The following is a 26,952-nucleotide window of genomic DNA, read 5'->3' as shown; positions in this document are numbered from 1 at the left end:
CCAACAGTTCATAGATTTGGTGGGTGTTGGGATGGGCCAACTTATAGCCCTGGGCCTGGGTGGTAGCTGGGTTGGTCAGCTCGCTAGTTTTCCCTCATGGTCACTATCCAGATGAGCTGCTCTCCAGCACTGCCCTGGCTAGCTCACCCAATGCAGCCTACTGCAAGGAATGAGACCAGTTCCCCTGCTCTCAGGCCCTCAGGTCTGGGTCCCCCTCACTCATATCACCAGGGCCAGCTCTACTGTCTTGCCCAGACAAGATACAGGGCCCTCTCTCCCAATTGCTGTAGGGTGTGTAAGGGCAGTGCAGAGTCCGCTCTCCTGCTCTTACACCCTCAGGGCTAGCTCACTTGCGTCCCAACAAGAGGGTCAGCTCTAGTGTGCTGCCCAGAAGGGAAGCAGAGACTGCTTTCTCGTGCACTGCAGCTGGTGAGGGTCAGGGCTAGCTCTCCCACTCTTGTGACCCCAGGGCCAGCTCTCTCACCTGCTGCAGGTGGCAATGGAGGAAGTCTTTGTGAAGGGAAAACTGACGTGCAGAGAAGTTAAGCCACACAGCAATGGGGCATAGTGCTCGCTGCAAGGAAATTCAGTTAGACCCGGATATTGCGCATCCCCAGGCAATGACCCCATTTATCACTCACGCCCCTTGCTTTCCAGAGGCTCACTCAGTTGAAGGGGGGCGGGTAACATCCTGAAGAGAAAGGAAAACACAATACCTTCTTAAAGTAATCATGTTTGCCAAAGCTTCATGATAAAGTCGTCTGTAAGAAAAAGCTGAAGTAGAGAGGGAAAAAAATCATAGAGACCGGTCCTCAGGGAAAAAAGATAAGAGGAAATTAAATCCAGTGGGAGGAGGGGGAATCAAATGGCCTGTTTCTCTCCAGGCTCTGTTAAGGACTTATTAACCTCTCTCTCTTTTCCTAATGATTCTTAAGCCAAATGAAACTAAAAGGTTTTTGATGGGTTAAAAAGAGGCCATCCATTAAAGGGTCGGTGCTTGGTTTTCTGGGCATCTGTCACTGGATTAACCATATTAGTTTGGAGTTCCTGATGTCTGACAGTGAGAAGGGGGGAAGACTATCTGGAGAAACATATTGAGTCCATTAGGTCTGGCTGCGGAGGAAAATTAGCCATTGTTTTAGTTGCTGGGTTTGCGAGCATTCCCAAGAGGAAATAGATGCCCACGAATGCTCAACAAGCTATGGAGGACGTGCGCCCTCCACTCACTGCCTGTGGTCGTGGTTTGTACACTTTGAAGGGCCTAATTTGGTCCCTGTGGTGTCTAAATCCACTGGTTAATACTAAGTCCTATTATAGGAGGACATTTGATTTTTAGGATCAATGTTTCAAGATTAGAAGTCATAGCAGGGAAATGGTCAAAATGGACTCTGGTCAAAATTACAATGGGATTGGAGATGTAGCTCAGTAGAATGCTTGCCTGGCAGGTACAAGGCCTGGGTTGTATCCCTAACATCACAAATAGGTAGGTGTAAATGGTGTGGATGACATATGATAGAGATGATGTAGGGACAGAGTTATACATCAGCAGGTGAGGGGGTTGGCTAGAAATGACTAGGAACAAACAAGCCCAGAGAGAACATCTTGAACTCTGCCCAGCTAGAATGAAGAACCCTAGGTTAGGCTCAGAGTGAGCTCACACACATGCTGACAGTGTGAGAAAGTCAGTTGGACAGATAGTATTTGGACAATGGTAGGATGGCTCAGTGAGGAAGGGCACTTGTCACCAAGTCCAATAACCTGAGTTCCATCCCTGGAACTCATGTGGAAAAGAGGAAAACTGACTCCTGCAAACTGTCCTCTGACCCCCATGCATGCCTTGTGGCGCACGCGCGCGTGCGCGCGCGCACGCACACACACACACACACACACACACACACACACACACACAAATAAATAAATAAAAAGTAAACATAAAATGTGTAAGGAAAACATTTTAATACCCTTGGTGCCATATTCATCAGCTTTCAAAGAAAATGGTACAAACCTGAACTTTAGACTGACACATGATCAAACTATCAAGAACATTTATGTTTTACATTAAGAAGAATAGTAGCAGTATAATCAGTGAAGGGGAATGGACGTGAGAGCAGCTAGTGCTTACTGAATGCTGACTGGGTGCCAGGCACTAAGTTAAGGCATTCTGTATAGATGAATACATTAATTCAGTAGCCCTATAGGTACAGTGTTGTCATTCATAGCATTATTTCTAAAGTGAATAAACTGAAGACATAAACCAGATCGCTGAAGATACGTAGCTATTAAATATATGGTAGAGAGCACGACTTTGAAAACCGTCCTTTTAATGAGTATTGTTTGAACAGTATTACCCATTAATAGGAAATATTTAGAACAAGACCATTCATTTTAAAATTCAAGGGAACAGTGCTGGGATGTTCTTTGGAGTTGCAATGCCAACTCTGACCAATGTATGGACAGGGTATATGAATCCCTCATCTTGGAGATTCAAATTTAAAAGGCCTTGCAAGTTCAGGGCCAGAAAGGAGAACCCTTGACCTTCAAGCCAGGGTGATTGCTCCTTGTGCCGGTTAGGTTTTGTCAACTTGACACAAGCTAGTGTCATCTGAGACTAGGGAACCTCAGCCAAGTAAATGCGTCCACACCTGTGGGCATTTTCTTGACCAATGATTGACCACTGTGGGTGGTGTCACCCCGGGACAAGTGGTCCTGGTTGTAGAAGAGAGCAAACTGAGCAAGCACAGGCGGAGCGCTGGAGGGGAAAGGCAGTAGCCACCATTCTTCTATGGCTTCTGCCTCAGTTCCTACCTCAAGGCTCTTGCTTTGAGTTCCTGCCCTGATTTCCCTTGGTGATGGAGTGTGACCTGAGAGTTGTAATGGAAGCTAGCCCTCATTGTCCATGGTAAATTAGTTAGTTCCAGAACCTTCAGTTGGTAAACCCCTTACATAAAATGATACAGTATTTGCATATACGTATGCATTTATGGCCCTATCTATACTATCATTTCTTTTAGTTTTTGAGACAGGGTTTCACTGTGTAACCCAGCCTGTCCTGGAACTCTCTATGCTAAGCATCCTAATCTGCACTCAGACTGGTAGCAATCCTTCTGCCTCGTTTTCTTAAGTAGTAGGATTATGGATGTGCGCCAACCTGCTCAGTTTCCCATATACTTTAACTCATGTCTATGAGATTTGCAATACCTAATACCATGGAAATGCTATGGAAATAGTTATGACATTGTGTAGATTTGGGAATCATGACAAGATAAAAACAGACTGTATATTTGTGTTCAGTGCAGACCATTTTTTTTCCCAAGTATTTTCAACTCCTGAGTGGAGGGACAAGCAGATGCACATACTGTGGGCTGGAGGGATAGCTGTAGAAACACGCTAGGCATCATAGTCTTCCTCTTGCTTATTAGCATAGCTATCCATATACCATAGACATCCACCAATGTGAATGGATGAAAGAGACTGGACTAGGTGGGCATTAGAGCTCAACCTAAAACACAATGCCTTTGCTTCTCTTTCCTCTATAAATAAAGTAAAACACATTGGATGTCCATGGAACTGTTTAAAATGAACATGTGGCCCCAACTGTTTCTTCCACATTCGTGTACCTACTTCTGTTGCCCCCTAGACTCTTCCCAGATGCCCATGACCAATCCCCTGTATGCACAGCACTGGGAATCTCTGTTGCACCTCCGTTTGCCATCTCATTTTTTAGGTGCTGAATGTAAAGGTAAAGCCAGGGTATCATGAGTGGTAGTGTTTCAGGAAAGGGGAAAGAGCAGAAGTGAAATTAGGAAGTGGATTTTTTCTGTCTGTTTTCTTCGGGGCTTGAAGACTTATCCTCTCCGTGAGTGTCATTCTATTTGAGAACGCCTTGCCAGCATTGGAGCATGCGCAGCACAATTCAGATTGCCAAAGCTAGTCTGTTGAAGGATCTGAAGCATCATTGTTCTCGCTCGTCATTGGGACTCTGGGGCATAATAGAAAGAGCGCAGGATAAGAAGTCACAAGGCCTGGGACCCAACATCAATCACATACTTAACCTCTGGCAGCTCTTAGTCTCTGTCTACCAGAGCAGCAGCATCTGTGAAAGGAAGAAGAAGACCAGATGGCTGATGGGATTCTGTATAATGGTCCCTCTGGATGGAGCAGGAAGTTACTCATAAGGAGGTCATTCAGGGGCTCTATGACTCAGCCTCAGGGACAGGAGGAAGACAAGGCTCCCTAAAGTCTTGGTCAAGAATCAGAGCCACTAAACCTAGCTTCCTCTCAAGTCTTTATTCCTACACCATCCTGACAGCCCGCCCGTTCCTCTGCTTGCCACCCCACAGTGCTTCATAAATGCTGGTTGGAGAGGAAGTCCAGTGGAGCTGAGGCCCCTTCTTCTGCCACAGCCTTAGCCACGCACAGGATATGGGAATCTAGCAGACCCGCTAATAGGAGCCAGGGTGCAGGAGACCGCTGCTCATTAAGGATTTACAGAGCACACCGTCACATTCAGGGCTCAAAAACAATAGTTATTAGCCGCTTTTGTTTGCTCTGTGTGGATAAATGTTTCCCATCTCAGTTTTATGCATGAGGGCACTCAGGTCCAGAATGGGACAGTAGCAGACCTGTTACTACAGGAAGGCTAGATCAAAGACTGAGAACTCTTATCTAGGACCATTAGGGTCAAACACCATTTTAGTAAAAGGCCTTACTGATGGTTGCTCTAAGTTTTTTTTTTTTGGGGGGGGGTCCCTTAACTCATTCTTATTAGTAGAGATAGGGTCTTGCTATGTATCTGAGGCTGATCCTCTTGCCTCAGCCTTCTGAGTGACGGGCTCACAAGCAAGAGTCATGGTGCCAGGCCTCTTAAGCTTTTATTTCCTGTGCAAACCCAGTCATCAGGCTGTTCTTATCATGGCGGTTGTCTCTTAGTCTTTGACTAAAGCTGCTGGTTATTAAGGCAGTTGCTTTGTAGAAGCTGCATGAAGCTAGGTCTCCAAGAAAAGAAAGTAACATGTATTATTATTTACAGTGTGAAAGAAAAGCAAAGGCATCCTGTAGGAGAGGGAAAAGAACTTGGTTTGACGCGGTCTCCTCTCAGGCACATTGCTGCTCGTTTGTGAAAAAGCACTCCACTTGTAAAGTTAACCACCCATTAGTGAGTAGGAGCTGTTTTCACTAATTGGTGGGCTCCTGGGAAACACTGCAGAGTGAGTGGCTGCAGTAATGAACCAGGCGCCCTTGACTTCTATGTCTGGTTCCTTGAGAAACTTGTTGTGTGGCCCGAGGCAGTTTCCCCTCACTTCTGTGGGCCTTGTTTCTTCACCACCCTCCAAAAAAAAGCTCCCACTTTTTCTTCCTTGGCGGAGGGGCTGCTAAATGAGCAAAGAAACCGTGTCTGTGGAGCTTTGTGGAGGATGCCTAGCTGAAGTGCCTTGATTTAACAGGTATGAATCAACAGAATCCCTGATTATTGATAGAACTACATAGTTACGCTTATAATTAGCTCCTTCGGCATGTAATTGGCCACAGGAAGTTGTTGAAGTCCATAGCGAGCCAGCCCGGTGTTTGCCACAGTTATCTACTGTCTGGTGTGTCTTTGTGTGGGGTCTCAAATCACACTGGTGACTTTACAGGGATAGCTTGGATCTCTGGAAACCAGGCCATAGAGGCTCCTCTGGATTGGCCCCAAGGATGAGGTCTTACCAGCATCTAATAGCTCATCCCTCCCTGTTTACAGGGGGATGCGAAACCAGGCATCTTTCCTTTGCTTATTTCCTTACTGTTTTTCACTATACCAGCCTGAAAGCTGAGTGTTGAGCGGCCAGGGGTTCTAAGTGGGGTGCAGCAACACATGAACAGAAAGGCCCTAGACCCCCACAAAGAGCATAGTGCCTTCAGCTTAAATGACATCCAGCCCTGCCACGGGCAACAGCTGTCCCTGCCCTCTCCACCCCACAGCCTTCCAACTCCCCCACCCCACCCCAGCCATCAGCAGCCTGCTGGCTCCCTAGCTCCACCCCCTTTGCATGGAAAACAAAAAGAGTGGCAGCCAGTGTAGCTGCCTGTGTGCGCGTGTCCTCATCCATTCCTTTGGGATTCTTATGTCCCCAAGCAACCGTCAGATCTAGAAGAACTACCCACTCATTTTTTCTACTCCCACCTTTCCTGCTGAGTATTTAACTTGCAAAATAAAAACTAAGACAAAGTTGTGCTAAAAACAGCTATCAGGGAATCCACTGCTCTGCCCCCCTACAACAATTTCTACAGAAAGTACATCACCCCAGGGATGCACCCTGGGAATCAGGACTCCAGGGTTCACCCTCCAAGCAGGTCTAAGGCAGAAGCCCCTCCCCTTTCCCTGGCCAGCCACCCTGGCTAAGATGAGGAGGGGCTGCAGCAAGCCCAGATGGTTTTGTTTGGGCCCTTTGGCAGACACACAGATCTCCACACTGCACAGCATCAGGGACCACTTAGAGGAAAGGCATGGTTTGTGTTTTATATTTTTGCAAGGAGCTGGGGAAGAAGTTGTTGCCAGGAAACCGACCCTCAGAGCATTGCGCTCCAGGATTCTTTATCGGGCCTGGAGGCACTTCCCAAAAAAGGCCCAAGTGACTCTTACTCCTGAGTGTTCATGCCAGGTGTAGCTTCTCTTCCGCCTGGGGAGGTGTCTACCTTCTCTAGTCTGTACATCGGATGTAGATGGGGCTCCTAACTCCCACCCCCACTCCATGCTACTGAGACAAGGACCAGCTATATCACTGGGAGGGTTCATCAAAACAGATGAAAACACATTGGAAATTTCGAGATGGCAACAGCAGGTGCATGACCCTCTTGAGCAAGGGTCAGTTGAGTCACACATCCATGAAGCCAGCCCTGAACAAGGATCCACTTTGCTTGGTTAGGGTGGATGTAGGGTAGGGTCTGAGAAGGGCATCCTTTAGAGGGAGGGAGGGAGAGAGGGAGGGAGGGAGGGAGGGAGGGAGGGAGGGAGAAAGAAAAGCCTTTATACTTACTGTAAGATTTCCAGCATACACACAATCTAATTTAATTTTTTAAGCTTCAAGTCAAGACTTGGGAAATGTAAGAAACGAATTCTGGTGGTACTACAGTTATTCTCTCTCATTTGCTAGAATCTGGAAGCACTAAGAACATAAGGAAAGCACAGTGAGGTCCGTGTTCGTTGACTACTTATTTATACCGTTGCTGAGATCAGGATCTGCTGTTGTTAAGATCGATCACACAGGAGCCGTTCTTAACATTTTACAAATGGGAAAGGGATGCTAAAGGGATTGCTACGAGTTAAAGGCCAGCGAGGTGGAAGGAGGGGAGCCTGGATTTAAACAGAGGCTTCGGACTCTAAAGCCTGTGTCTTGCCATGGCATTCTGTGGTGTGGCAGGTTGTATGTAAGGCCAAGGTCATAGAGTCAAGTAGTTCTAGTGCTTACATGGCTGTGGTGAAGTTTTCTATAGGTGATATCTATACCCAACAAGTGGGTATCAGAGACTCCAAGTGTCTGCATTGAGGGATTCATGGAGGCAGAGTACCCATTGCCTAAGACGTAGTTCTTTGTATTTAAGTGACTAAGGCAGGATGGACACAGAGCCATTTCAGCCAATGCGAGCAAGACTTTGGATCATTTGCGTTCCTTGCAATGTCTCTCCACTCACTTGAAACTGATTCCAGAGAGACAGAAAAGTCTCCTCTCTGGCTTCAGAGTGAAACGCGCTGTGGATGAAGAGGTGGCCCCTCGCCCTTCAGGCTACCCATGTGGACAAAATAATTCTAGAATTCCACTGAGGAGAGTGTGAAGATGAAAGAATGCAGCCACTCTAGAAACCGGTTTTAACTGCAGCCCAGTTTTACTTGGGTGGTAAATCCACCGGCCAAGTATTGACTAACTGCATTCTGGGCCTGGGGAAAACAGGGCTTATGGAGCACAGGGAAATGGCCTTCCTGTCTGAAAAGTGGATGCTGTAATAGAGAACTGGGGACTTGGTCTGGAACAAAACCTAAAAAGCTATGCCCCCATATGGAGTAGAGAAACAGGACTGCAGAGAAGAATCAGCCATTCTTTCAGGCAAAGACAAGATCAGGCACCCTGCTTTATTCTTCATCAAAACAAACTCACATTCTAAGTGCATAGAAGGAAACGGAAGGGAAGCTCCGTGAACATAATAGACGCAAACCCGGGTACACAGAGCTTTAGCCTCTGGTGACATTCCCTAGACCGCTAAGTAACTTTCACTTTCATCCAGAAAAAGGCACACCACTCCTAGAGCAATCAGAAGCAGCCCTAATTGCCTCCCAACCTCAAGATCGGCTTTTTTTCACTCCTGGGGTTCGCTGGACCTTCTCTTGCTGGCAAGGCAAGACTGCAGTATCTGTACAGCGACAGAACTCTTGCTCCCCCCCCCCCCCCCGGTCTTTGTGTTGAGGAAAAAAAAAAAATAATAACAAAAAACTAGTATGACAAGCACACACTGTGATCATGAGTCGCCTGCCCCCAACTATGGTCGCAACAGCCTCCGCCCTCCAGCGAGTGAGGACGTCTGAGGTTCTTGCACATTAGCGGCAGGAAGTGGAGTCCCGAAGGGAGGCTGGGAATTTGAACGCCTTCCCATTTCAGCACTCGAGGGGAGGAAGCGCTGCTCAGCCCTCCGCGTGCACAGATGGCTACCGCTCCCTCCTGAGCGCTGTGTTCCCGGGCTCCGATCCTCTCCTCCCTCCTCTCATCTCCCCGCCCCCACCCCCTCTGCCTCTCCTTGGAGGGAAAAGTCTGCGAGCTGGGAACTGTCTTGGAGAATTCAACAAAGGCGGGAGCCAAAGGGGAACAAACTTGAAAAAGAACTTGTTTTGTTCCTGTTAAGGAACCTGCAGGAAAAATCTACACCCACTGGTGTGTATGTGTGCGTGTGTGCGTGTGTGCGCGTGTGTGTGTGTGTGTGTGTGTGTGTGTGTGTGTGTGTGTGTGTGTGTGTGTTTCAAGCACTAGTAGTAGGTAGGCTACCCGGAGGAGGCACCAACAACTGTAAGGTCTCTGCTTTGATAAGGAAACTCTCAGCTGTTGAAAAAGTTAATCAGCAAAGAAGGGACGACACCAGGGAACTCACCACTCCTGAATTTAAACTGCGTTGTTTTCGGTCCAGATATTCCAATGGAGACAGCTGGAGAATCTGTATTTCAGGGAAAAGAAGTTTTCCGTGGAAGTTCATGACCCCCGCAGGTAAGCCTGAAAAGCCTTTTTCTTTTGAGAGTGTGTGGCATGCTATTTGTATATCAGTTTTGTGTTGTCATGATGGTTAATGTTTGTGACCAGTTTGGGGTGAGGGGAGCGGATGGTGAATCGTGTAGAGCAGAGCAGAGTTCACATCAGACGGTAAGACGGTAAAGCTTGTCTTGATAAATGTAGTGTGTGTGTTTGTGTGTGTGTGTAGCAGTTCTGTAATCATTTTATCTGGCTACATGTTACTTGCGCTGTGTGTGTGTGTGTGTGTGTGTGTGTTTAGCAGTTCTGTGATAATTTCATCTGACTACATGTTGCTTTGTGTGTGTATTTGTGTGTGTGTGTGTGTGTGTGTGTGTGAGAGAGAGAGAGAGAGACAGAGACAGAGACAGAGACAGAGAGACAGAGAGAGAGAGACAGAGAGAGAGATATGCTGGAGGAAGCATTGTGGTACTTTGGAACAACACTGAGTTACATGGGGGCAGTGCCCTTGTAACAGACAGGAGACCAAAGGCATCCTTGCTAGAGGTGCTGAGCCTGTTTCAGGAAGGATGGTGGAAACTGAAAGGCATCTGTCACCAGAGTGGTTAGGCTCATTTATTTTGATCTGGGAGCTGTGATTTTGGGATGTTAGCATTGTGGGTGGATGTGAAATAAATGCAATTCTTTTTCCTTCCTCCTACATTGTACCCCCAAGAACACCAGCATTAAAAATCTGTGTTCCAAGTTGGATGCCAGACAATAGGGTCCCAGTTTGGAGTGCAGAGACCCCTGAAGGGAAGAAGTCTTGGCACCATCTACCCTCTGCTGGCAATCCTCTTTGTCTGCTGGTAACTCTCGAGTTGCAAGCAGCCCATAGCCAGCAGCAGTATTCCCTATGCCATGCCTGACACCTAAGAATAAATTGCTGTCTGTAGGTCCAGACCCATATTGACAAGAAGGCAGACCTGGGAAGACACTAAATAGATCAGATGTACTCTAGGAGCCAAGGTGGGTTTCAGGTGCTGTTGATCCTCAGCACTGGACTTAGGAGGAAGTGTAGGCAAGCAACCTTGCCTTACACAAGGCTTCTGAGCACACAGACAAGCAGCTGAGCCCTCCAGGGAGCTGGGGACTCAAGATGAGATATTGCCTCCAAGGAGAAGGCCGAGGTTTGTGCAGAGGCCTTCATGTCTGCCGCAGCTGATAACCCAGCTGCGTTGTGGACCTCCTTGTAATCTATGTGGAACAGCCTCCCTCCTGTAGGTGAGAGTTTATCTGTGCCCCTCAGTTACTATGAGATGAGCAACTAGAGAACAGAAGGTTCTAGACTAAATGAGTCTCTGCATTTGGGTGCAGAGGGTACTACTAAGCAGAAGGATGGCTTGTTCATTGGTTCTCAGGACCCTGGGATGCATTGCATGGTCTAAGCACCCTCCTCCACAGAGCACAATCCATCTGCACAGACCAAGGAGGGGCAGGTGGATGCCAAAAATAATAATCCAGCCAAGGAGAAACTCGCTGCTATTTTTCCAGGTGAACTTATGTCAGACTAAGATTCATAGACATATGAGAGCAAGGAAATCTAAGTGCAAGCAGGGTGAAGTGAATTCTACACCGTGGGTCATATACAGAAAGGGGATGCTTGGCAGAGCAAAAGTTAAATAAAACAATGGACCACCTGTGGGCCTGAGCCCAGGGAATAGACAGTCTCCATGCCTATGCTGTGCTTGTACCTGGGTTTAATCCTTCCACTGTGTCTGTCTGTGTGTGTGTGTCTGTGTGCGTGTCTGTGTCTGTGTGGTATATACACATATGTATGTCCCTTCTGTGTCTGTGATCTCATTAGTGATTTAATTACTAAATTTTTCTCACTGTCCCAAGGTCTAGGGATATAGGAAAAAGTCTAACATCATTTATTACCATATAGTGGGCTTTTGGCTTCTTTAGCAAAAGTGATCCATCTGATACATATTTTGAGAACTTCTGTGTTCTGTGTAGACATGGTTGGTTACAAAAGAAAAGCTGAGTCAGTATCCTCTTCCATTAGGAGCTATTAGCAGAGTCGGAGACACCAGCGACAGAAGTAGTTGGTGGCATTTGCCAAGCATAGGCACTGTTTTCATACTGACTCACATTTGCTCCCTGGGTCCTCACTATGACCTGGGAAATAAACCGAGGTACCGGAATGGACTGTGGATAGCCAGTGTGTGGTATAGGCTAGGTTTGAACCATAGAAGTCTGAGGCCAGAGCTCATGAACTTTAGTGCCACACACTGTGTGCCAGGCAGGGTGTACGGTGCTGAGTGGTAAAAACCAAAGTGCTGAATGATGTGGACACCGGAGGCCCAGCTGGTCAGGTGGTGCTTCCTGAGGAGAGATCTGAGCTGAAACCTCAGGGGTGTAGACAACTGATGCAGTGAGACGGGGGAGGGTTTTCTGTGGACAGAAAAACCCAAAGGTGGCAGTCTGAGCTCAGAGCATGACCATCTTCCCTGAGGAAAAGCAGCCCTGAGTCCACCATGACGGAGACGAGACTGCTTTCTGGGTGGAATGGGACAGATACAATCCTAGCCTTTCTTTCCCCGCTGTGCCTGCTGCCCCCTGGGACGCAGGGTCTGTGGTAGATTTTACTCTCCTGTTTACCCAGCTCTTACCCCTTTGTTTCCGTCATTATCTGGGGTTAGCAAACACGGATCCATTGGTAAGGGTTAGGTGAAGCAGAAGGTGAGGTGGGGAGGGCTGAGCAGAGAGATGAGCAGAGGAGATAAGTTCCTAATGGAGCAGGAGGAAACCCCAAGAGTATCTGATGTAGATGTTCCCATGAAACTTGACTTCCCAGACCCGAGGAACCACCAAGTCTTCCTTACTCGTGTTGCTGGAAAGCTGTGGCGCCTGGACTTTCACAGCTCTCCCTACCTTTACAAACGTTCACTTCAAGTTACTTTTTTCTGCCTCCTTTAGCTTTCCTGGGGATGTTTTTCATTTACTCCCAGCCAAACTAGGAGTTCAGAGGACAGCTACCGTGACCCCCAGAGGCCTGTGGGGGACCCTCCTCACTCTCCTGCTGTCCGTCTTCGGTTTCTCCCCACAGAGCTGTTTTACTCCTTGATATTTCTTTTCTCCCTTAACTATTGTTTAAACCAAATTGTTGGGGGGTGGAGTGTGTGTGTGTGGGGGGGTGCTACCCAACCTGTCTAGCATCAGGTTCCTAACCACCAGAGTTGAATTTCCTCTTAAATGTGGGCATGAAGAAGCCTCCCTGTTAAATCTTTAGCTTAAAGAGTAAGACAAGAACCGCAACTTTAAATGTTAAAGGAAAATGGGGTTTGGGGGAAAAATTGCTATTATTTATAAGTCCAGATGAGTCTATGGTTCTTCCAAATTAGATATTTTCTTTTTAAAATCATTGATATTTCTTCTGACACACAGATCAAGTGCTCTAGTTACACCCCAATCTGCCATCAGCCCCCACTTCTTCTGTTTTGGTATGTATGATGTGTTTGTGTGTGGGGGCCACGGCACACACATGGAAGTCAGAGGCCCTTATCTCCCACCTTGCTTGAGACAGGTCTTGTGTTCTTTGCTAGTAATGCCAGGCCAGCTGGCACAAAAGCTTTCCGGTCCATTGCCCTCCCTCAGCCTCCCGCCTCACCGTAGGAGCATTAGGATCACAAATGCACACGCCCTGCCTCCAACTTAATGGGGCGTCTGGGGGTCCAAACTCAAGTCCCCACACTTTGTGGGTTAAGTGCTTTAGCCACTGAGCCATCTTCCCAGCCCCACTCCACTCTCTCTGCCCTCCCTCCATCCCTCCCTCCCTCCCCCCTACAAATACTTACATTTGTTCCCAGACTTTAAACTATTTTAAAATATCTAATTACATTTATTTGCGTGTATGTGCATGGGTGTTACCTTTGTGCACATGTGTATATGTACGTGTGTGTGTGTGTGTGTGTGTGTGTGTGTGTGTGTGTGTGTGTGTCAGAAGTCAGAGGACAACTTTCTCTTCTTATATCTTGTGGTTCCAAAGGATCAAACTCAGATTGTCAGGTTTGGCAACCAGTCACGTCTCTAGCCCTGTTCTCAGATTTAATCGGTGTACCCACCCTATGGAATATACTTCGCTGCGACTGTGGCCCCGTAAATCTTTTCTCCCCCACCCAGACACCATGAACATGTTGAGACTGGTGCTTCCCATTTTTCCTTTTAAGCACCACTTGCCTCTCTCTACTCCATATATTAGAACTGTAAGTGTGCTCACAGAGTTTAGGGGAGTGGCTGGCTCCTCTTTCTCTGCCTCTCCTGATTCTTAAGTACCTTTATGCTCTGGGAATGGATCTGTGCTGGATAACTAGACCTTTCAAGGGACGTCTTTCTAGTCAGAGCAATGCTGGGAGTCCCACGATGCAGGAAGTATTCAGGCCTGTGGAGAGGAGGGAAGAATTCACCCACCTTCGCCATAGGCAGCATTGCCTGGCTAATGAAGAGCATTGTCAAAGGCTTTTCCTGGCTCTGAGATTTGTCTCGGCTCCATGCCAGGAGCTGAAGATCAAAAAGGACCATCAAGTGACCTAGAGTGACCCATCGTGTCCTAGAGCTAAAACTTGAGGTGTCAGTTCCTAGAGCTAAAACTTGAGGTGTCACAGGGCATGGACACGTGAATACTTCAGTGTATGTGTACCTGTAGACTTGTGTTTCTGTATCCTTCGTGTCCCTGGGCTCTCACTTAAAGCTGTTTGGTGAACGGCTCCTCCCCATCACTGAAGGAAGACCGAATGAAGCTTGGGATTCTTGTTTTTCCAGGGCTTCGGTGACCAGGAGGACTTTTGGGCACAGTGGCATCGCTGTGCACACGTGGTATGCGTGTCCCGCGTTAATCAAGTCCATTTGGGCAATGGCGATTAGCCAGCATCAGTTCTATCTGGACAGAAAGCAAAGTAAGGTAAGTGACCTTCTGCCGCCAGGACGGGCGCTAACTGGGCCTCCAGGCAGCCGTTAGGGATGGGAGTCAGATGGGGGGGAAGGAGGGGCTGCGTCCTTGGCCTGAGACCCATCCAGGTAAGGGCTCGCCTCTTCAGGCTGCAGATAGGAGGAATGCCAACAAATCATTAAGAGGCCAGGCTGGGTGCTGCTCCTCAGGGGCTCCAGCCCAGGCACCACCAGAGGTACAGTCACGTGAGGTCCTCAGGAGGCATTCTGAACATACTTTTGGGGGCTCTGGAGGCTCTCTTAGGAGTGAGCTCTCAGACTCTTACTGATGTTTAGACAGTGGTATATTGTTTTCTTGGTAGTGGGGCAGATAACCGTCCTCAGCTAATAGAGGCGACTAACCCAGCCCATCTAGGGAAATTGCTGTGAAAAGCCCTTCAGGCTTTTCCAACTGCCAACTCTGTTTTTAAAATGTAAAACTGGAAAAGTGAAAAGGAAAACAAAGCAGAAGCAGCACCAGCCCCGTTTCCCTCAGGTAGACCTGGAGCCTGGGGCGTTGGGAAAGTGCCATCTCCAAGGCTGCGGCTCATCCACCCCCGGCCCAGACAGTCAGCTGTGCCTCCTGGTGGGTGGGAGAATGAGGTGCTCTTGGTTCACACACAGCTTATGGCAACACTCTGGCCTCTCTTCCTCCACCTGGCCTCCCTTCCTCCTCTTCCAGGGACCCCACAGGCCACCCCCACTCCAGGTATCATAGCCAGGCCCCTACAGGGGTAGATGGTTAAGTTTGTGTTAGGAGTCTACAGGCCTCGGGTGATGGGAACACGGAGCAATCCCAGTCGGGGCCCCTCCAGTGGCTTCCACCATCCACAGGAAGTTGCCTCCCCTTGCGTGTGTTCTTAGGGGCTAGTGACATTTAAGTGGATGGAGATGTTAAATTGGTACCCTCTTGGCTCCTTGTCCCTTTCTTGTGCCCTGCCCCCCCCTGGAGGAGAAAGCGGGAGCTGAAAGTAAGCTAAGCACAAGATAGTAAAAGGGAACTGGCGGGAGTGAAGCCACCCTCCGGCCCCAGTTCAGTCCCAAATCAGGGTCTGTCCCATGCCACAGCCACTGTCTGCTTCGTAGAGTATCAAGTCTTTTTCTGAGTCTTCCTGACCGCTTTATTTTGGGGGTGACAGAGTCTGGTATTCATGCGGCTGGAAATCATGAGAGTATTCCACACTCCTTGAGTGATGATGGGCCTTGGCACAGGCCTTTGAAGCCTAATTAGATCAAAGGAAACAGAGCCACAGGGGTTTGACTCACATTAGATGTTGGACAGTGGGGGCTGGTGCTCTGCTCTCCAGTGGAGGAGTTGGAGGTCAACACCCACAAACACTGATTTCATCTTGTGTTGCTTGCTGGTGGGTAGTAATGGTCGAAAGGTTGAACATTTTCCCCAAATCCCACTGCCAGTGACTCTTGAGGGCAGAACCCTCCCCTCCCCACCCCCCCATGACCAGAGTCTGCAATGGGAAGAGGAAGTAGCCGCTGTTTCACCCACAGGACAGTGCAGTGTCAGCGGCGTCAGGCCCTCCTCCTCAGGCTGGTGTTTTTTTAGTTTCCTGGGTATCTCAAGTAGCCTATTCTTGGGGTTCTTTGCAAAAAAAAAAAAAAAAAAAAAAAAAAATGCTCACATTTGCCTATGAGAAGTCTTGTTCAGCAGACGTCCAGGGGGCCGAGGATTCAGTAAATGAAGCTCGGGGAAAAAATAATCACCAATCACTCTTTAGCAGGAACCATTATTTAAAAGACAAATTGAGGGCTGGAGAGATGGCTTAGTGGTTAAGAGCACTGGCTGATATCCTAGGGGACCCAGGTTCAATTCCCAGCACCTACATGGCAGCTCCTAACTGTTTGTAACTCCACTTCCAGAGGTCCGACATCCTCACACATACATGTAGGCAACACACCAATGCACATAAAATAAAAATCAATCAATAAATAAATAGTTTAAAAGAGAGAGAGAGAAACCCAGCTACGGGAGGTGGCAGGTGGCTCACACCTGTAATTCTAGCTCTTAAGTGGCAAATACAGGGAGAGTGTTGCTTCAGGGCTAGCCTAATCTATATAGAGAGTTCCAGGCTAGCCAAGGCAACTTACTTAATGAGACTCTGCCTCAAAAAAAGAAAGAAAGAGAGAGAACAGAAAGAAGAGGCAAAAACCAAAGCCCAAAAGCATGAGGAAGCTCTTAGCTGTCCTTCTTAGTAATTCTGAAGGACAAAAGAAAACAGCCAAATTCCCAAGGGGAATAGAATTTTACCCAGGGATCTTTGCATGGCTGCATATGTCCCGGAGGCCTAGATACGTGTCAGGAAAAAAAAAAAAAAAGTTTGTTTTCTTGTGGTACTAGAAATTGAACCTGGGACATTACTCCTAAGCAAGTGTTCCACCACTGAACTTGTCCTCAGATCTAGGATTAGGAGCCAATTCTTTAACATTACAGACAGGCGAAGACCAGGTTCCCCTGTCTGGATGTTGGACAACTATTTCCCAGCTCTGTGACCTTGGGTAGGCGTCTTATCACATGCCCTTTGCTTTCCCCAATTGGAGAACAGAAAAGGAACTTCCTGACCCAGATTTGTACTTGCTGAAATGACATGGTATTTGTGAAACTGCTTTAGGAAATTTGTGTTTTATTAACATCATGGTTAAGTTAACACATTCCCCTCTTCAATGCTGCGTCAAGTTCAAACTATCTGAGAAGACCCCACTTTAAAGCTGAGCTGGTGAAATACTGAGTTGGAATTACATTACAGCACAGTTTATTCTGGGATGTCATATGACCCATCTTTGGTGGGCAGCATGGACTCTGCAGTGATTGTCAACAAGCTTAGGATAGAAAGCTTCACATATTTCTGGACAGCCAGTGTGGGCTGGCATCCTGGCAGGGCTTTGCATTCTACTGTATGGGGCCATGCCAACCATTCCTTTCTCTGAAGTGCTCCCAGCACAGTTCAGGCCTCCCAAGTGATGTTTATCAAGCCCAGAGAAACAAGTCCAGTCTAGTGGTTTGAATCAGCGAGAGCAGGAGCCAAGACAGCTCATGTGCCTCCTCCCTGGCACCCAGAGTACCTCCCGGTCATTGTGCAAATCATTTAAGAAAGCCTCCCAGTGGTGGCGCACACCTTTAATCCCAGCACTCGGGAGGCAGAAGCAGGCAGATCTCCGAGTTCGAGGCCAGCCTGGACTACAGAGTGAGTTCCAGGACAGGCAGAGCTACACAGAGAAACCCTGTATGAAAGAAGAGAGAGAGAGAGAGAGAGAGAGAGAGAGAGAGAGAGAGAGAGAGAGAAAAGAAGAAGAAGAAGAAGAAGAAGAAGAAGAAGAAGAAGAAGAAGAAGAAGAAGAAGAAGAAGAAGAAGAAGAAGAAGGAGAAGAAGGAGAAGAAGGAGAAGAAGGAGAAGAAGGAGAAGAAGGAGAAGAAGGAGAAAGGAGGAGGAGGAGGAGGGGAGGGAGGGAGGGAAGAAAGAAAGAGAAGTATGCCCTCTCTCCCTGTCTCTTCTCTCCCCATTTGCCCCCTCCCTTCCTCCTGCTTCCTCTTCCTCCATCAGCTCCTCAAACATGTACACGAAGGAAAACTTGCACCATCACAAACAGTGGAGGGAAGCTGGTTCTCTGCAGTTCACTGAGTAGGAAGCTCTGCAGACATCCACTGTAACTGATCATTTATATCTGCTGTTACTAAAAAAGTTCAGCAGTGCTGTCAAAAGGATTCAGTAACCTCTGCATCCTGGAGCCAAAGAATGACTTTCAAACTTCAGGGGCAAGTATTGGAAAGCTCCCATTGTTTAGAGGAACTAATGGATGCTTTTCCTCTGACCTTAGAGTATTGCTTTCTAGAGTTAGCCCCAATGCAGACATCTTTCCTCCTTATTCTCTCCTTTTTTTTCTCCTTTCCTCGTCCAATCTATTTATTCCTTCTAAAATCAACAGCATGATACAGCAATTTAAGGCTTGCTCACAGAACATCCATACTCACACCGAGTGGTCATTTGAGATTTTTACGGACTCTGGGGCTGGCCCAGAGACCTAACATTGCAAGAAGAGAATCTCCTGGGACTGTTCATTGTATTTTTTTCTGGTTCTCATCCCACAAGCAATCTGTTGGGTTATTGTGATAGGCCCATTCCAGAAAGTTCTTAAAGTTACCAGAATCTAGAGTACATTAGAAAAAGGCTATCTGTTGTTCCTGCTTCTATAGTTTGGTTTTCTGCCTCTGGGGTTGATGTCTAAGCAGGAGGCGGGGGGGGGGGGGGGGGGTCCTTTGAGGACAGGTTTTCCATGTGATTAATGGGATCTTTACAAAGCCAAGTAGAGCCATCAATCTAACGTCATTCACAAATTACATCCAGGTCCTAAATTATACCCTACTCCTATTGCAGTGGCCTTGACATACAGTATTCACCATGGTCCTCATCCCAACTCTGTGATGTGAGCTTTAAGATCCCCATGTTACAAGCAGGCATCTGGGGATCAGAGAGGTCAAGAGTCAAAGTCTAACAGTGACTGATGAGGAGGAACTCCAGGCCCTAGCCACTGTGTTATGTGGGTTCGATGAGTTGCTGCTCTGTAGCCATTTAAGTGTGGGCTTCTTCTATAAAAATGCAGGACTTGGTCAAATGCAGCGTAGAAAGAGGAAGTAATGGATTGTGTGCACCCTGCTTGCCTGAAGGATAAAGCACAGCCAGATGGGTGCTGTAGATATGTAGAGTCCACATGAAATAGAAAGCCCTTCCTGCTTCCTGTGGCAGCCAAAGGCTGCCAGGCCTGGCAGCTGGGTTTGTTTATGAACATGGGGGCCCTAACCCGAGGAAGCCGACCTGGTGCTGTACATAAAGAAGAAAGAGGGGGTTGGGAAGGAGACCCAAGTCAAAGTTCCAATGGTAGAGGAGGAGAGGAGGAGGAAGACAGTTCACATCAGGTGAACAAAACAAAAACAAAGGTCTCCGTGTTTCTTCTGGCCAGAGACGCTCATTTGTTAAGAGGAGGAAAGTACGCAGGGCCGGAAGTCACTGTCGTTCATCGGCACAGGCAACAACATCTGAGGCCAGAGGAAGGGCAAGGCCTGAAGGGTCCAAATAGCCTTTGTGGGACAAATAACAGCCCCTGGGCAAAGGAGGAAGCCTGTAAGTCAGGAAGAGGGGACTGTGGTGTGTAGGCCTCTCCAAAACTGTCAGCATCTGTCTGGAACCTTGTGGGTGTGGAAAGACTTCCTCTCCTGTAGCAGCCACCCATGGAGCTCACCCAACTCCACCACAGAGAGCCAGTGTGTGCTTAGAGTAACATTTGTAGTGTTTTCATGACGCTTATGAGACAATTAAAAAATTTATTTAAAAACAATAGCAACAAATTGCAAAATGCCAAATAATGTCTCTAGGAAGAAAATACAGCACATTTCCACATTACCAAAGGTGTCACTAAATAATGCAGGTAACCTTACCGAAGAAGCAATCCCTTTTAGAGATGGAATTGTAAACACAGAACAAAACCGTTCTGAGATTCTCCTCACCTCTGTAACTGTAAGCCCAGCGAGGTCAGTTGATCTGCACACCAAGTGGACTGGGGTTTGAACTCTGCTATGAAGACTTTGGAGCGTTCATAGATTTAATCAATGAAAACTGAAGCAAATCTCCAGCCAGATGCTGTCAGTGGGAACGGAGTGCCCCAGAGGTTTCCGTCTGTTTATAGTCTTTGCAGATGTAGGATGCCAGTACTTCGTCATCTAAACTTTCCCTGGTCACACAGGTAATAACTGGAGATATTTAATAGCGTCTAAATCTATTGACAGTTCATGAATCTGTTCCACAACTCTCATCTGTCAGTCATAAAGCTGAAAATGTTTTCTCCTCTTTGTTTAAGCATAAAATGAGTAGAGTCACAACTATGTATGTACGTGTGTGTGTGTGTGTGTGTGTGTGTGTGTGTGTGTGTGTGTGTGTCTGGGGGGGGGGGGTACTAGGGGTTGAACCCAGGATCTTATACATACCAGAGAAGTGATCTACCATTGAGATATACCTACTTATTCTACTTTTTATGTTAAGAATGGATCCCTCAAGCGGGTGGCAGTGGCGCTCGCCTTTAATCCCAGCACTCGGGAGGCAGAACCAGGTGGATCTCTGTGAGTTGGAAGCCAGCCTGGTCTACAGAGCGAGATCCAGAACAGGAACCAAAACCATACAGAGAAACCCTGTCTCAAAAAACCAAATAAAAAAAAATGGATCCCTCACTAAATTGTTCAAGCTGGCTTTGAACTTGCTTTTTGGCCCAGGCAGTCTCTGTCAAGCAGAGAAGAAGGGAGAGGAGGGAGGGATCAGAGAGAGGGAAGGGGATGTCCTACACACAGCTTGTCTCTTTCAACTCCAGCTCACCTTTCTGTGGTCGGTAGTTACTTCTCTGATTTATATTTGGGCATAATAAGACACAATAAGATTAAACACTTTTCCCAGAGTATAGACTGCAAAGATCACACTCTTTGCACTCTGCTTTATAGCCTGTGGAATCTTGGGCTGTGAGTTCCGGGTTGTGTAGCTTATGAGCCACCTGACTTCAGGACTCCAAGTAAGCGAGTGTTTGCTGTTTCCTCTCTAACCTGTGAGTCTTTCCTTCCCAGTCCAAGATCCATGCGGCACGAAGTCTGAGTGAAATCGCCATTGACCTCACAGAGACAGGGACGCTGAAGACCTCGAAGCTGGCCAATATGGGGAGCAAAGGGAAGATCATCAGTGGCAGCAGTGGGAGTCTGCTGTCCTCAGGTAGGGCCGGTGCCCGAGACACCTTCCACAGAGTGGCTTCCGCCCAGAGAGGTAGGGGACACCATCCCAGGCTGTCCAGATGCTGCCTTTAGTTCCCAGACCAAGCTTTGGAGACAAATTCCGGTTTAAGAAGTTTCCCAAGCTACCCAAAGGGGCAGAGGGAGATGAATGTAACCTCACAGTATGGGGCCAATTGTCCAGAGTCTCTGCAGGTACCTCACAGGGATTTTTAGAATGCTGACTGGTGTGATCAGTAACTATCATCAGGAGCGTCAGCTCCAAAGGCAGAGAGTGGGGTTTGCTCTTGTGTTCTTAAGAGGGGGGGCTGTACTGGGGAAGGACAGAGGTCAGGGTCAAGTTGCTATATTCTGCTTCCAAGGAGACATCTGCAGCTTTAAAAGGTAAATGAGACAAGGAGAGACTTGCTGTCACAAGAGGTGGCTGAAGGAATACCCTTTGTCGCCACTCAGTTCTACTGTCTATTTCTGTGAGCATCAGGAAGGTTGTTTTACCATTTAAGATTAGGAGGGCCGAATCAAAATTATTTTGGCTTCAAGAGTGGAGATCAAGGACCTACTTCATTGGTAGAGTGTTTGCTTAGCTCACACAGGGCTCCGGGTTCAACCCCTAGCCCCTGAATGAATTACAGAGTGGGAATGCCATTTGCTCAAAGGACAAGAAGAGGCATGGGTTAACGGAGGGCTGAGGGAGAAAAAGACAGCCATTGTTCAGAAATATGAGCCACGTGTGACTAGTCAATGCCTCTTCCAAAGCTGCGTGTTTAAACGCCTGATTAATTTAGGTGGCTGTTTGCTTGCTTCCTGTCGCTGTGATAAACATCATGACCAAAAACAACTTAGGGGGCAAAAGTGTTTATTTCGTCTTACACTTCCAGCTGTCAGTCCATCACTGAGGGCAGTCAGAGCAAGAACTCAAGGCAGGCATTGAAACAAACCACAGAGAACCACCGCTTACCGGCTTGCTCTCCCAGGCTCTTATTCAGCTAGCTTTCTTATGCAGCCCAGGCCCACCTGCCTAGGGATGACACCACCCACAGTGGAGTGAGCTCTCCCACATCAGCCATCCGTCAAGACCGTCTCACCAGACATGAGCACAGGCCAATCTGATCTGGGCAGTCCTGTGCTTGAGACTCAGACAGATGACTCTGGGCTATGTCAAGTTGATAGATAAAGCTAAGTAGGACAGGAGCCATGTCACCTTGCCTCTGAGCTAGGAAAAGAAAAGATGTCTCTACTTCCTGTCTGTGTCTAGGGCCAGTGCTATAACTATATACAGTGACTGCAAACAAGGGTAACAGCCAAAAAGGGAAAGACGGAAGAAAAAGACGAGCTGACGTGTGTTAGCTTCTGGGCTGGTGGTGTCTGCTCATAGGCAGAAGTCCAAACCGAAAGAGCTAAGGAGAGGAGTATGTACACTGGGCCTGGAGTGAGAAGTGGGTTTGCTATGGGGCTGACAGAGTGTGAACTCAGATCTCATGTTGGAGAGGCTATGGCCCTACTTCTCAGAGACCTAGTAATACGTTCACACGCTTGTGAGCTCTACATAATACGCTGTATATTGCTTGTCTTAAATGAACTGTCAACATTATATAAGCTTCGGGCTCAGAAAAGCTGGGTCTGTCTCTGCCATACCTCCATAGGGTTGACTTTAACTCTAACTCTGCCCCTGCCTAGAATTCTTCAAAGCTGTTTCATACAAAAGGTATGCCAAATGGCCATGACTTCTGAGGCTTAGAAGTTTGCAAATAAAACTGTAGAAAATGTCTTTTTATATCAAGACAAGACCATTCAAAACCTAAACATCTATCCAGGGCTATAGCCCCTGCCAGCCTCCCACTGAATGGGCAGAGCAGAGCCAAAGACAACACCAGGTTTGTCTCTTAGATACAGCATGCAGTGGTTTTCCTAATTCCTGTGAAACAGTCTCAGATAAGAGCCTTGATCTATCCTACCTGCCTCCTCCTCTAGTTCCTAAGAATCTAGCCTTGCTCCACTCTGGATTCTTCCAGCTCAGGGTTGTAGGAGTGCAATACAACCATTGGTCTTTCTCCTCATGCCACGAGAGTCTGTAAGTCTGCATGAGCCCAGGAATGAGTTTATGTTTCTACCAAGTTCCCAGATCACTCTGCGGCTGCTGGTCCAGGGACTGTGTTTTGAAGGTCACTCTTGTTGCTAAGAAGAGACTGAAGTGGTCACGTGGCTTAAGATAATGAAACTCAGGCTTCTCCACTTTCAGCCTATGACCTGGTCCATCTTCCTGGGCCCCTCATATCTCTGAGGCAACCTCTAAGGGCATCAAGGCAGATGCCTATCAGCAGCTGTAGATGAAGTTTCTAAGGTGAGACTGACCCCACATAACCATCAGGAATGGCATTGAAGCATCTTTAAAACCAGAATGTAACCCATTTCTATACTGTCATCAGATTGGCATTAATCACCAATCCAAGGGCTAAAAGATAAATCGCAAGAAAATCTTCCTGCTGAATCCATGCCTATGTGTAATGTGCAAGCATCGTCCTCTTGGGTGAGATGCTTAGGAACTGATAAATGCAGCTGAGGCCACTTATGGCTTGTACTAGTTACTAGCTTCAGCCACTCAGCTCTTCTGATGTTGCTAAGCAAGAAGAAACATGGAACACAGAGAAAGCCACATGAGGAGACCAAGGAACATATCAACCTTTCCCAGGCCATACAAGTTTGAGCCTGAAAAATGTGTGTGAATGCCAGCTGAGGTTCCTTGGGGATCCCCCACGCCCACCCTCATGACTTAGGAAAACAGCTGGGACAATGGAGGGAGGGACCAGAACAGGATGCCTGCCATCAGTGCACAAAGGGAATTTCTAGGATATATGGATCTGGTCCTCCCTCCCACGGAGGTTGCTGCCTGCTGCCTCTCATGATTGCTTGCTCTGGGAGGCAGCCCTCACCTGGGGAAAGCCATTGGTAGCCCTATCTATGATGGACCAGGTTAGTGTCCCACTGTGGAGGAATTTAGCCCCTGGTCTAAAAACCGGGGCAGCTGGCTAGTCTCCTTCCTTTTTCTTTCTGTCCTCTTGTCTGTAACATGTTCTCACATGCTTGCTGTTACAGGACAGCTCTGTCTTATTGTGAGCACTTGCCAGACCTTCCACGCTAACGATCATTCACAGGGGAGACAACGCAGCACCCAATTCCATAAACTGTTCCCCCACCCTTAGTATGTGGTATCTAATAAATGTTCCTTAAAAGCACACTGAGAACCTAGTTAGCACAAGACAATTCCTACTCCATTGTCCAGCATCCAGTAGCTACTCAGTAAAGTATCAATAAGAAGTTTTAGAGACTAGCAGAAAGACCTGCTGTGTGTGGTAAGAACCTTCATGTTTCTGGAACGTGTGGTGTCTCTGGCCTCACAAAGAGTTCTCCTGAGAATCCCCAAACCTCTAAGGTAAAAGTGATACCACATTGATCATTAGGAATGACATCCAAGCATCTTTAAAACTAGACGGAACATCTCTATGCTGCTGTCAGGCTGATATTCTTTGTCATCCTGGTGTTAGACCTTTTGAGGTCACTTGCATCGGCCCCTCAGCCCTTTCCAATATTGTCCCTGGGGCAATGGTGGCCAACTCTATTTGTTTCTACTCATTGCCTTCTACACTTCCCAGTGCCGCAACATCATGCATAACCAAACCATATAACAATGCTGTCCTATTTCTGTAATATAAACATTCATTTTGACTCCTAAGAGATGCTGGCTTATGCTTTGATTTTGATCATTTGGGTCCGCTGTTGGGCACAGCCCTCCCCACCAACGCCAGGCATTGCCAAAGAAGTTGGTGCTGCCGAGGTTTGTTTATACTGGACTGTAGAACCTTGAGTACAGCAAAAAACTCCTCTGCTGAATGGATGTTTCTGAACTCAACTGTGCAGGGCTGGCCCAAGCCAAAACTAGGGAAGTGGGTAATAGACACAGCATTTAAAAACACATAGGCCTCTCTGAAAAGGGTTTGAATATTGTACATCGATACAAAATAAAGTAGGCCCAAGCTATTAGTAACTTTAAAGGCAGTTTTCCTACTTAAGGTTGTTGGGAATTGCCTTTAAAATTGCCAGGAAGTCCAGTTCTTGGTATCTGAGTCCTCTAATGCTAAAGAAATGAAGGAATGCCATTATTATCCATTACAAAAATCAGAAGTCCATGCCCACCAATGCCCTGAGTCATTAGTATGAGTGGGGCAGGAGGGGTGGTGACTAGCATTTCCAAATGAAAAGTGCACATGGTTCTGTGATTAAGTTTAGGGTCAAGACATTTAACATAGGGGCTCCCAGGAGGATGCTGTAGGTTTATATCCTGGTAGAGACCCACAGGGTGATGTCTATCCCATCCAAGCCAGAGCTACAGGTCTGTGTCGGTCAAAATCTACACGTGTAGGGCTCCAGGAAATCTGCTGATGGATCCCCGGAAGGGGAGAGAATAAGCGGGACACTTAGTCACAGTGGCCCTTATCAGCCTAGATATTTCCTCCAAATTTGGAGAGAGCTTTGGCCATGGTGTTTTGTTCACTTGGGCTTCGAGTAACAAGTTGTTAAGATGTTCAATACAGTTTGAGAGAACAGCCATAAATTCAAACCATCCATTCAGCCGAGCTGTTTTTAAAGCTTGTATGTTCTCTCTCCCCAGCCCACCTTCTCTCTTTCTACATGAGCTCAAGTATAGCCCAGTGGGCAGAACACTTGCCTAAAGCCCTCAGTCTAATCCCCAGCACCCCACAAGAAAGAAAAACAGAAGGTCCATCCCAGATCTTCTGCAGGCTCTTCAAATGGTTTCTTCCCCTTCCCTTCCACCATTCTTTGAAATGTAAGAGGGACAGGGATGGGGGGTGGGGTGCAGAGGAGGCGTAACAAAACAAAAACAACCAGCAACTATTCTTGTAGTCAGGACTTCAGTGGAAGTGTAGGCGCAGTTGGGGATGATTTTGCTCTCAGGCTGTTTACAACAAATGGCACAAGCCCACTTAGGAAATACCCAGTGTTCTGCAGGGCCCCACGACTTGCTGTATTAGCCACTCAAACCAATATTCATTCTCTCTCTCTCTCTCTCTCTCTCTCTCTCTCTCTCTCTCTCTCTCTCTCTCTGTGTGTGTGTGTGTGTGTGTGTTTGTTTGTCAGAGAGAGAGGGGAGAGAGAGAGACTTGATATTCCTTCTTAAATGGAAATACAAGACACTGATTTTTTTTTTTTTAAATAGAATAAAGGGGCCTGAAGTATCCCCTTTACCACCAAACGAAAGAGTATAATGAGTGAACGGATAAGACTTTGGCTGTGTGGTTAATTTGGTGGCAGCCGAGTCTTCTTCCACTTGATCAAGCAGGAACATGACAACTATGATGACGGACCTGAGGTTTTAAATGTACAGCCACACCCAGACCTGCATTCTGCTATCATGCCACAGCTTGGACACTTTTCATTCTAGGAAAAACATGTTGTGTTCAACCCTGACCCTGGCCTTGCCTGGGAAGGGTCCACCTTCATCATTAAACAATTCCCACATTCTCCTTCTCTGAATGCAACCACTTCCTTCCATTGTAAGGACGTTTATTAATAACTAGCGTAAAAATGACAATGCCAACGATTTGACATCTCTCCCCATGGAGAGGCGCCTACCCGCCGTGTGCTTATAGCTGTGTCCAGCTCACACCGCGTGACTCTGTGAGAGTATAAATCATGCAGTGTTTCTTGTTTAGTGCTTTTCTTTTTGTCTCTTTGGTCAGTCTCCTTCCTGGATCTTTCTCCGGCCTGGTAGAGTTTTCTATCAGCTACGTGGTGCCTCTCCTTTTAGGTCCAAGATGAACTGCATTCCAGAGGCCTTAAATTTGGTCATAACCTCGGCTCTGCTGTTGGGCACAACCTCCCAGGCACTGCCAAAGAGGTTGTTTATGCTGGACTGTGAAACTGGGCAGGCTGCAAAAGCGCTGTCTGCAGAATGGATGTTTCTGGACTCAACTGAGCAGGTCTGGCCTG

General features: G+C 47.4%; 1 protein-coding gene across 8 annotated transcripts in view; it reads left to right on the top strand.

Annotated features, from left to right (window-relative positions):
* Frmd4a (FERM domain containing 4A) overlaps positions 1-26,952 on the top strand; it is a 611,671-nt gene that overhangs the window by 549,306 nt on the left and 35,413 nt on the right. For 7 of the 8 annotated variants that reach the window (XM_052729402.1, XM_052729398.1, XM_052729400.1 and 4 more), the window contains 3 exons: positions 9,148-9,224; positions 14,010-14,148; positions 20,788-20,929. In XM_052729402.1, the coding sequence (XP_052585362.1) occupies positions 9,148-9,224; positions 14,010-14,148; positions 20,788-20,929 (358 nt within the window). Of the gene's footprint in view, positions 1-8,575; positions 8,898-9,147; positions 9,225-14,009; positions 14,149-20,787; positions 20,930-26,952 lie in introns of those variants that run through there. The other variant, XM_052729404.1, reaches the window with a different exon arrangement.

This window comes from Peromyscus californicus, unplaced genomic scaffold (assembly GCF_007827085.1).
Source record: "Peromyscus californicus insignis strain IS unplaced genomic scaffold, ASM782708v3 Scaffold_8__1_contigs__length_139910024, whole genome shotgun sequence".
NCBI classification, from domain to species: Eukaryota; Metazoa; Chordata; class Mammalia; order Rodentia; family Cricetidae; genus Peromyscus; species Peromyscus californicus.
Note: the sequence above shows the minus strand (reverse complement) of the source record. Positions and strands in the feature narration are given on the sequence as shown.